This window comes from Musa acuminata, chromosome BXJ2-8 (assembly GCF_036884655.1).
Source record: "Musa acuminata AAA Group cultivar baxijiao chromosome BXJ2-8, Cavendish_Baxijiao_AAA, whole genome shotgun sequence".
Lineage (NCBI taxonomy): Eukaryota > Viridiplantae > Streptophyta > Magnoliopsida > Zingiberales > Musaceae > Musa > Musa acuminata.
Genome location: NC_088345.1, coordinates 8,279,384 through 8,291,406, shown reverse-complemented (window position 1 = coordinate 8,291,406; position 12,023 = coordinate 8,279,384). Strand labels below are relative to the sequence as shown.

At 38.8% G+C, this 12,023-nt stretch overlaps 1 protein-coding gene across 1 annotated transcript; it reads right to left on the bottom strand.

Moving 5' to 3' along the window:
* Positions 1–3,781: 3,781 nt before the first annotated feature.
* On the bottom strand, positions 3,782–7,437 carry LOC103993279 (autophagy-related protein 8g). Its single transcript, XM_009413284.3, has 6 exons — positions 7,298–7,437; positions 7,183–7,227; positions 7,039–7,094; positions 4,435–4,487; positions 4,159–4,277; positions 3,782–4,068 (listed from the first exon to the last, which is right to left on the bottom strand). Exons 2-6 carry the CDS (start codon positions 7,223–7,225, stop codon positions 3,965–3,967), a joined length of 375 nt encoding a protein of 124 aa, XP_009411559.1. The 5' UTR covers positions 7,226–7,227; positions 7,298–7,437; the 3' UTR covers positions 3,782–3,964.
* Between the last annotated feature and the right edge of the window lie 4,586 nt (positions 7,438–12,023).

Below are 12,023 nucleotides of genomic sequence, written 5' to 3'. Positions count from 1 at the left end.
CTGGGCGCGAAAAGCGGCTACGTGGTCTGTCGGGTCGGTGGCGCCGTCATACGCATCCAGAGTGGGAAGGCGGAAGCGCGATGGGATCGCCTAATCTTGTATCTCGGGGGTGAACGGAGATCCCTGGCGTCCGTCCACCCCGAGCTCTCCCTTTGACTTGCGGACTTCCTGTTGTACCTCGTCAAGCCTTTGACTGACGAGGCGTAGCTGAGCTCATAGGGCATTAGTCGAGTCGGCGGTCGGAGCCTCGGGCTCGGGTCGGCTCGCCGTGTCTTCCGCTTCTCGGCACCTCGGCCAAGCTGCGGGGTTTTGAGGTGAGACGGGAGGCTCAAGGGGTGGTGCGTGAGTCTGGACAGGGGTCTCTCGTTGCGGCGAGGGCCGGGTTGCGTGTGGAGGGGTCCGCCGGGAGACGAGCGGGATGATGGTCTGGACCATGGTGGTCAGGGTCCGAACTTGGTGGGCGAGGTCGTGAAAAGCTTCGGGCGATACCAATGATGGGCCGGCGGGTGCGCCGTCGGGAGGCGACAAGCCTGGGTCATTGAACAGTTGCCAGTAGCGTTCCGACACCGCTGCGGGGCGTTCATCGCGAGCTTCGTCGTGTGGGGGGTGTTCCCCCGAGGCGGGGAGCCCAGCAGTTGAGGACTCGCCGAGGTGGATTCGCTGGTCACCTGACATTTGGGGCCCTCCTTCTAGCGCCAATCTGTTACGGTAAGTAACTTTTTAGCCGTGACCTCGGGGTCGACACGGCTGGTTCAAGGCTCCAAATGGCTAGGTTCATACGTGGTTCCTCCTTGGGGTCCTGAGATGGCGGACGCAGTGGGCCTGGCTGGGAAGCTCCGCCATGCCGAGAGGGCTCTGCTACGGTCGCGTACCTGCACACAGGTCGGGTCGATAGCTTGGCCCGACCCCTCCGACGATCGAGTCAGTGATGTGGAGTGGAGTGTTGAGTGAGAGAGCCCCTTGCCCCCCCTTCGTTAGGAATCAGGGGGTATTTATAAGCGGGTTCGACATTACCTGATGTGCCATACTGCCAGAGCAGGGTCGTACCTCTGATGGCGTCTGTCGTTGTCGTGGTCGTTGCGTGGAGGACCGGGCTACCGCAGGGTATGGGGGGTGTCAGCCAACGCCTCCCCCTGTCTCGGCCGATCATGGGGGTTCCGCCGGGGGGGTCGTTTGGGTACGTTCGATATGGGCGTGTGTCGTGTCGTTGTTAATGCTCGTTCTGGGGTAGTGCGCCGCACAAGACCTCCGTCGCGGGGGGTGTATTACGTCGAATCCGGGGTGTTATGTCAAATCAATTAACTACCCCTATCAATATATTATGCTTGTTACACGTTTTCCGAATTCAATGTAATATAATTTTACCTAAGACGGGGAATATACGAAACTATTTTGATATCAATATATGTTTGCGTGCATAATAATCCCAAAGTTATGACCCTTCAAATGCATTACAAAATACACAAAAAAAAACTTTTGATGCTTTTCCAATATTTCAACTCCTAAATTAATTTAAATATTAAAGAAATTTTATCATGTACACACAATACAGTTTTATAAGATTCTTCGATTATTTTCATTCTCAACATTGATAAAAGATAAATATAGAATATGTCCCGATTGACTTCGAGTCGACGTCCAATTCGGATAATTATATTTTACCTTCACCAAAGATCACAAACTCTAAAAGTAAATAGAACACAGCCATTAGTTTCTTCTTTTATCCTCAAGTGAAGTCTGCGAAGAGGTCGATCGAATCTTTGTGCCCTAAAAGCCAAAGCCAAGCTGTCCGACAGCACGAAGAGGGTCGTTCACGGATGCCCTTCACGAGCCTCTGTCCTCTGTCTCTTCTCGAAACTCCAACACACAGAGCTGGACTTGTATCTGAACCCTGTTCATCGTGTACTGATATGGATGAGGTCTCTCGAACAAGCAATGAATGTTAGATGAAGCATATTAGGTAGCATTCACTGCAGATTTCGAGGAGGGATAGAACCTGAGATTTAGCAGCTGTAAGTGTATGTCTTTCTCAGAAAAGATTTGGTTGCTAATCTAGAAAGAAATCTCTCCTAAGAACAAGTACCTACTGCTGTAACAAGGAACTCTTTGCTGCAGCAGCAGCACTCAAATTTCTCTCTATGATTAGCTTCAAGATATGTAACCTGTTTAGCAGACATTACAACATCATCAAGATTTCCTTTTGTTATCTATCATCAATAATTATCATGTTTTGAGCATTTGAAGTCAAACCTCACGAAAAAATATTCTCAAAGCTAAAAAAAAATCCTAAGCATATCAAGCTAGTCAACCTGATCATCCCACTTCAACTACAAGCATTAGTCAATAATGGAGTGGGTGGTGCACCTCCTTCGATTCTTCTCCTCTCTTCTCCTTTCTTGGGTGTGTATGGAGTATCCAACCAATAGAGTGATGACTATTAGCTATCAGACAACACCATGGACAGGCAGAATGATGAGATATAGCCATGGAATCGTCACATGCACGGCACCTTCAATGATTGTAGAGCGTCAGCCGGGGAGGAGAAAACAGGTGGCGATCACATGAGGGCTTCATCCCTCGGACAAAATGCGAGTGGCCCCCTACCATGTTTCTTATCCCTCACTAATTAAAGCAACATCATAGAAGAGAGAGAATGAGAGAGATGACATGAAGGCGTGACAGAAAGCATGGCCAGGCGAGAGGTGGAAGACGACAGCGACACAGTGGAGGGTTTCCTCTTGCTCGCCGCCTGCGTGCCATTCGACTCTGAGACAATACTGTCAACCCTAGCTGTGAAATGAATCATCGATCCTCGGCCATGCAGATCCAAACGCCACCCGGAAACACGATGGTTGACTGCAAAGTGCTCCTGTTTGTAGCCAATGATTGATGATTCCATATCTATAGAATGCTACATCAACACCGGTAGCTCATTATTAAGGAGATGGCGACGTCGATGCCCGCCTTAGCTCCGAGGGAACGTATGAACGCTGTCATCCGACGCCTACGACGAGTTCCAGATCATGAAGCTAACATCATGTTCACTTCTCCATGCTCGACCAAAAGCATGATGAAACAGTTCGATCTTGTGTAATCTTTGCGGGCACGATCGAGATATTTGAGTTCGATTCAAAGGTTTACAAGGTGAATTTTCTTGAACTTTTACTGCCAAGAAAAGTATGATCTCTGCCTTGAAGCCATCGAGATTATTGGAAATTAATTCAACATGGTATCAACGTAGACCATGAGTTCATCGATGTCTACTTGACTCATAACACGGGCTACAAATTGAGACATTACTGTCGTGGGCCGCCGGCCCAGCCCGCCTATTTTGTGAATTAGGTTAACGTTTCAATTATGACTAAAAGTTTAATCTCACTAATGAACTTTCTGAAATATGTTAATACTCACGTAAAATTGATCATATACAACCTTATCTCTATACATGGCAACAAATGGGTGAAGGGTTCGAATCTTCTCTTAATACTAACCTTAATCACGATTCAATTCGAACCAAAATCCAATCAGCCCAAAAATCAAACCAATCCAATAGTTTGCTAATTCTAAATCGAACAGTTTAATTAGGGATTCTAGATTTTGAGAACTGAAGCCCATGACTCGAAACAACAATTCTTGATTAAAAAAATATACATAGTTTTCTTTCTGTTTTAAATTATAATTTTTTTTTTACTTTAAAAGTATTTTTAATTAAAAAAAAAACCAATGACATGGATGCTGCTGTTGACTTGTAATTAGATCCACATGAATATAACACACACAATAAGATAAAAGGAAATGCATAAACGATACGATAAAACTAGAGCTATTTCCGTATGACCATACAGAATTCTCAGAACCAGAGGATAAAATATCAGCAGACTCCATAATTATTATACGGTATTGGCAATATGTACAACAGTTAGCCAATGGAGGGAACTGTGTTGGTGGCATAATCCTAAATGATCTACTGCATATTCTGGCTTCCGAAGGTGTTCTCTCCACTGTAGAGAAAGTAAAGGAACCCATCTTCATCTTTCTTATCATCATAAAGTTGGGACATCATTGCTCCTGAGAGGATCATAAACAAAAGAAGTAGAGTTGGTGGTTGATGTGGAACATGAAGGAAATGAGTCAGAGCAGTTGTGACAAACAAAGTACCAGTTGATGGAAGCACATTGTCTACGAACATAAATATGGCTTTCTCTGCGCTTAAATTTATTCTCTTGCGAATAACATAGACAAACTGCCCAAGTGTAATCTCTCCGGGAACCAAATACCTGCACTTAAATCAAAATCTGGGTAAGCATTTCACAAAAATTCAAAGTTTCATCACATAGAAAATGTTCATTACTCAGACAAATGGATAATCTAGGTCCAGAAAGGTTTTAATTCATCAGCAGGAGAAGGAGGGTTGTAATTTAGAAGGGCTCTCACTTTTTCTTGTCAATATTTGGCACGTCACTTCTCTCCGCCTTCTCCACAATCACCTAAAACAGCAGACAGTGTTAGGCAGGCAACCGGAGAATATGTTTGCGCTATGAAGCCTCAGCAAAGCAAAATAGATACAATCTGGGTTCAACACTTATAGCAATTCTATTTGGTGACATCTTTGATTTCAAGTATATATCGACTACAAACATTCTTTACTCCAACTTGTTAAATTTTTAGGCAGAATCATTCTAAAGAAAATTAACCGCAACCCAATAGAAACCCGTTATCAAATAACACAGAGTTATTTATGAGAATAGATAAAATAAAATGTACATAAATGAGATGCCTTTTGCAACTGGTGCAATATCAGCTCCAGTATTATAAAATTTCTTTGATATCAGATGTGCATGCCTTTGTAACTCAAACATCTCTACTTTGTGTTAAGTCCTGACTTGCAGTAGGTCAGAGTTACATGCATATATCCATGAAAGAACAGTTGTCATAAGGGACAGGCTTCATTAGCTGTTTGTATCAATCCAATTGGCTGGTCCACAAATGAATGAATGGAGGGGAGCATAGTAAGGAAAACATAACATAATGGTCTTTCCAAAGCCAAAGAATGACAGCTCTCCTTGCCAGGGCTATAAAATGAATAACCCAATAAGATCAATTTGCAGTTACAGGAATAGAACACAAGCCAATCAACACCAACAAACGAAAGTGATTAAATGTAGTTCCTGGTTAGAAGTCACATTACCATTGCGGCAGAATTAGGTCTCTTGTACATAAAACCCCACAAAATCATCATGAAGAATTGAAGTTCACTAGTAATTTAGCATCTGCTTCTGGCACATACTTGCATCAATTGTTATAGTTAATCATTATGGCCTAAGACTAAACAACAGACCATCACTCAATTCCAGCTAGTAATTGCTTGGTAAAGTATCAAAACTATATCAGCTTCAGCTTTCAGATTCTCCAACAAATATCTGAATCTTTTGCCACAAATTCTTTCTTCCACAAAAGGATTGAAGTTTAAACCAACACAAGGATTTTCTTAACCAACCTGTGCCAAGCCATTTTATATTCTGCTATGCGTGCATCCTATGGCTAGTCCAATTACTTGATCTGTTTTGGTAGGCATAGGAGGTTGTCGGCATATCATGTGCTATGCATGCATCCTATGGCTAGTCCAATTACTTGATCTGTTTTGGTAGGCATAGGAGGTTGTCGGCATATCATGTCAACCATATACGGAAAAATTTTATGCTATTGATATTAAAATTTTTGTTCTATGTTCCCACCAAAATTTGATTGGCTCTGAGTAAAATGCAACTATAATTGTAAACAATTTAGATATCATTAAACATTGTCTTTCAAGGAATATGAAAAAGGACTACCAAAGGGCCCTAGCCTACTGTCAAATTGCAGCTAGCACACAATTCTGAAGTCTTGATTAGCAATTAGCTACAGTTTGACCTGTATCATTAATTGTAGAAACCACAAAAAACCACAAGTTCCAATCTTTAGTAAGTAATAGCATAAGGAAAAACCTCCAATCCTTTCAACTCCATCCATTTGAGAATTACATGTGCAACATGTCAAGTCCATCCGTTTGAGAATTCAAATGCATGCCTTCTATATATTAAAGTCATTGTTAAGAATAGAGAAATCTCATATCTTATCAATTATCCATTCCCCCATAACTTCTGTTTTTCTGGGTGAAATCTATGGCCTTTCATCTCCTTCATCTTTTCCATCTTTATCATTCTTTCCTGGGAAATCCAAGATAACAATGCTCATGTGGTCTTGCCAAAGTGACAGAACCACTAAGGCAAGTGGGTCTGCTATATCATGGAGGGTAGTAGAGCCAGAAGTCCATAATTAAGGGTGGACTGAACTACTCATAAGGACGATGCAGAGCATGCCCCAGTCCCAAAGTCCATCTGTCTAAAATGTGTTGCGAAAGGTGGTAACCCTGAACTTGTATTTCAATTGGTGCATAATGGCATTATTGTTTCTAACAGCATATGTGTCTGAAAGTTGGACTTAATGATTAGTACCAGCTAGAATTTGGATTCTCCAAAATAAAGTATATATAATCTATTGATGATGATGATATAAGTGTACCCTTTGCAAATCATATCATGGATATATATCTCTTGTTGTCCATGTGGAACAGAGGGAAAGGTTAGAAGAAAACTGGGATTCCTTGCACAGTGAGTCAGACCAAATCCCCAAATTAAACATTTAACAAGTACAAAAAACTCAGCACAGTTGAGAGAATCAATGAACTTTGATGAATGAGAAACCCAGTGCAGTTGTGGGATTTTACGAACTCTGATGAAGGATGAATAAACTGGCGAAAAGCAACACGAAGAAACCCATTATAATAACTGGAGACGAAACAAGTGATTACTCGCTTGTCACCCAAAAAACTGCATCTATGGACACCATAGAATGATGCATAGTTACTGGTATTAAATTATATTCCTAATACAAACCCCTCAATTTGAAAAGGAAGCATCAATAAACAGAACCCACGAAAGCTAATCAGCTACCTTTCAGAATCATACCGAAAAGAATTCAGGAGAAAAAAACATTTACCGGAACTCTACCGGGGTATTTCTCCTTAATCCTCTGCGACTCGGCCTTCCTCTTCTCTGCAGATTAAAAGCCCTAAGCACCAGTTTTCTACATAATCATACCAAGAACACACACAAGAAATCAATAGAGAAGGCGATCACGCACCGAAGTCATGCTGCTGCTTGTAGCTGCTCTGCCTCCTCGACATCTCTTCCCACAGAAAAAACGGATCAACAATTCGATCAAACAAAATACAATCGAACAGCAAATTCAGTCGAACCTTTTCTAGAGAGAGCAATCGACGATGGATGGATCGATCAAGAGGAACAGATGAGGGCTTCGGTTGTAGTTGTTAGGCTTATGCGGCGGAGGAAGAAACTTCGAGGTGTTTGTTTGGGATTCTTATCGGCTCCACGTTTGCATAATATCGCCGACATTCGACACGTTACGTATCGGAAAAGCGCTCTTTTCCATGTCGGTATCTCTAATTTCCTTTTAGGCAATTTTCAAAAACAAAAAAACCCATTTTCTCTTTTTCTCTATTAGAGTTCCATTTTCTATTTATTTTCACATAATAATTTTTTTTTATAAACGATTAAATTATCTCTTATTTTTGGTCTGTCACTACCCTCCCCTCCCTTGTTCGTCTGTCAGTCTCATCGGGCATCACCTCTAATTTCGATATCGAGATTATTCCTCTGCCAATCAATCTCATCGGGCATCACCTCTAATCTCGATATCGAGATTATTCCTCTGTCAATCAATCTCATCCGGCATCATCTCTAACCTCGATATCGAGATTATTCCTTTATCAATCTCATCGGGCATCATCTCTACCCTCGATATGGAGATCAAGAAATTATCCTCGATTATCCTATTATTATTTTATTATCCAAAGATAATATCATCTTTTTATAAAAAAAATCTATAAAAAATAAAAAAATAGATTCTAATTAGAAAAAATAAAAATAAGAGATTTTTTTTTAAAGAACTTGCCTCCTTTTTTTTTTCTTTTCCTATGTTATAATACAGCAAACTAAAATGAAGAAATAGGTTTTCTTTTTCTTCCTCTAAAATTTCTTTTAATTATGATTTATTTATATGATATTGACACCTCATTTGATGGCAACAAACTTGTAGTAAGCTAAAAGATTGGATATGATGTGGATTTCATGCTTGTAGCTTTTTCTTTCCTTTTATTTAATCCAAGAGGCGATAACTATTGAAATCAATGGGCCACAAGTCGTTGTTGGGGATGTATGCACATCCTTCAAATCAAATTTAGATTATTTTTAATCCTTAGTAGACTTAGTTTGCAAGCTACTTTTTTTTTTTTTGTTTTAGTATGGATGTTATAGTTTGTATGTTTTGAAATTTTTTATTAAAAATATATTTTCAAAGAGAGACAATATTTTGATGGTCAGTAATAGAGAAAATATATGTAGGATAAACTAATCCAATAAATTCTTATATATATATTTATTTATATATATGAGGATAAAAGAATTCAGATATTTACTATCTTTCTCTTTGACTGAAATTTAAATTTCATGGTTTGATTAGATATTATATCACTAGAATTATTTTTCCCAATTCTAAATTTTCATCATCATAAATTTTGATTAGACTCAGATAAAAAATAATGTTTATTTATTGGAAAAACTCAAATACTCTCTTGCAAATCCATAAAACAACTCTCACAAATTCTTTTACTTTCTAAAAATAATATAATATGTTAATATTAAATAATCCAAAACTGATATCTGTGGAAAATTAATTGCCAATTGTTTAATTAGACCATTACGTTGGCCCAACTCATCATTTTTAGCTGTAAGTGAGCTACAACATGGGCACAAAAAATAATTAGGGATAACTAAAAAAAGACATCATTTTAATCTTTATAATAAATAAAGTAAATTAGTAGGGTTCGCATGTCTTTTAGGCCACACAAAAATCTTGGTGTTGTTCTTTATGAAGTTGACAAGTTTTACACAAGTGTCATCCCAATCTTAAACAGTGTGGTCACCATGAGCCTGCTCTATCAAGGGATTGTTTGATGAGTGGGTCAATTGCCTTGGGGTGTAAGAAAAGATAGTATAATTTTGTTATAATTATTAATTTGACTTGAATGATGAGCAATTGTCTATATAAAAGTTGCCACACATAATTTTATGATTTGTTGTCTTATGTTGGTAAGATATTTATGAAACTATTTAATTTTTTTTAAAGAAAGTTATGTTAGAATGATGTGTTATATATCTTTTTTAATATTTTAGAATTTTCTATTGCTATATCCTATTGATTGTTGATAAGTTTTTAAGTTCAAATCCAGTGTCATGTATATCATTTAATTCAATATTTAAAAAAATAAAAAATATATATCTTTATTACGTATCATAATAAATAAGTCAAAATTTGATCATTTATAAAGAAAGGATGAAGTCAATTTAAACTTGTTTCTTGAGTTTCAATATCTTAAGCTTGATGGGACGATATGATATTATTTAAGTGTTACATCAAGATATCCTCATTTTTATTGATTGTTGACTTGAGTGAGTGAGATTGATTTGTTATATACTTGGATTAAAGAAATATTGAGTTGATCGAAATAAATGATATCGTCAACCATAAGCAATCCACTGTCATGAATAATCATATCACTCTCCTTGATAATGCAATTTACATATTGCTTCCCCTATTTACAAAGTCCTCAAAACAACATTTCTTCATCTTAGTGATGATTGAAGCTCTTTGTTTGAAGTGCCAAGCAAGCCAAAAGCAGCTCACTTGGAATATATAATGCACCCTAATTAAGAGTCTAATAATTATATACCATCAATGGATTTGTTTCTTTAGAAACATAATAATCATATACTTGGAAATACAACAACAATAATAAGAAGAGTTTATTTTGGCATCCAATGCTATCAAGGGGTGAACTAAAAAAGAACTGACCTAACATTTGGTGAGTGGTTGTACAACCAATCTCAATTAATTAGCAAAGCAAACACAGGAGAGCATATGCTATGTCTCCTTTGACTTATGGCTATCTTCCTAATTAGGTGTTGTAGTTCATGTGTATATAATTCAACATCCATCTTTAAACTATTAGCTTGTTGTCAGCATAAACTGCATCAACAACACCTTCTCCATTGCAACAACATCAAGCTTAATCCTACATCTAATAATAATATCATAGACACTGTAGGAGAAGGGGATTGCATATGCATAGCTAAGTAGATTGACAGGACCTTTCCTAATCTATATTATTACAAGGAAACTGTTGCATGGTTGGTGTTGATTGCAGCAGCATTGGAAGGTTCCAAGTTGGTGTTCACTCCAGCAGCTATTGCAGCAATGGGTTGGCCATGCATGTAGAGATGGTAATATGCTCTCTCTCTCTCTCTCTCTCTGAGCTGTGTTCAGAGGTCATTACAGGAGTAACATATCTCAGGGCTTGGAATTTTATGGAGGTGATACCTTACCTGGGTCTTCCAGACAAGTTCATATACAATGGATGTTGCACTTATGTTATCCTTCTGAATGGAAACATAAGTCAAGGCAAGGGGACTCAGTGTCCCATTCTTTTTCCTTGTCATGGAATTCTTGCACTGGACATTGAATAAGGTGGTGTAAGAAACTTACTGTCAGCCATATATATGTTTTTTTCTGACCATCTTCTAGTGTTCTATGAAGGGAATCTGAATTCAATTTAGTCTTTCTGCAAACTCGAAGAGCAGCATGTTCTTTGGTGGAGTCGAACCAAGCACAAAGGAAGCTCTACCTTGACATGTCTGCGGTTGAAGGAGGGAGAATTGCCCATCAGATATATCCTGCTATTCACTATGCTTCAGTGCTTTGGTGGATAGAATCACATCCACAGCTGCAACATCGGACTGAGACATTTCTGAATTATTCAGGGAGATAGCAGATGGTTTGATCGATTCTAATTTTCGGATGCATCTGCTACTGTGAAGCTACTATTATGCACCGGGAAGAGGTCAATTCAATGGAAATATCTGACAATGAAGACGAGGATTTGTGGTTCATTGAAGGGTCCCCAGGTTATCTTCTGTCCCAACTCAGGCATTTGTTCCTTTGGCTGTGAAGTTAATTACCAGGAAACTATGGGAATCTGCACTTTCTTCTGCAGAGATTCAAAGAGCTACAGAAGGAGATAGGTTGGATGTTTGGCCATTGCACAGCAAAGAACTCAAAGAAAATGTTATATATGGACTGACAGAAAGGAAGAGACATCAGTCCACAGCTGCTGAGGAGCTGACCTTTTGTGTTATTGAAAGGATTGAGAGCAGCTTACATCTTCTGTTTTCCTCATCACATGGAATTACATTAAGAGCAGGGTTGCATTGTTAATTTAGTACATAGCTTCTGAAATGATCTGACATTGTTATTTTAGTACTACTATCTTCTGAATTAAGTCCACATCACAGATATTGGAACAAACATAATTACATGATGAGGTGGTTTTTTAGGTTTGGAGCAAATGAATGAGAGTTGGCAACCACATGGGGCTGCAGACAAAACTATTTTGGTTGGGTGTGAGTGAGGTCACAACCATGGCTTTCTTTTCTCAACAATCTGTACTAAATTGAGTGTCTCATTCAATAAACTTTTAAATGAGCTACAATAAATACCACATCCCTTGTTGGACAGAGGCAACTTGCAGCTTCCTCTCTCTCTCTCTCTCTCACTCTTGTTTTGTCATGTGAAAGAATTCTAGTAATGCTTGAGTGGAGACAATCTTAGCTCTATAATCATCTCTCTCCTTTCTTGTTTTATCATGTCAAAAAAAAATAGTAATATATTCCTTGTTGGGTGGAGTCAATCTTAGCTCTCTAATAATTTATTTTTCTTTGCCATATCAAAGAATTCTAGTGATACATTCTTTGATGGGTGGAGACAATCTTAGCTCTCTAATCATCTTTCTCCTTTCCTATTTTTGTCATGTCAAAAAATTCTAATAATACATCTCCTGTTGGGAGATA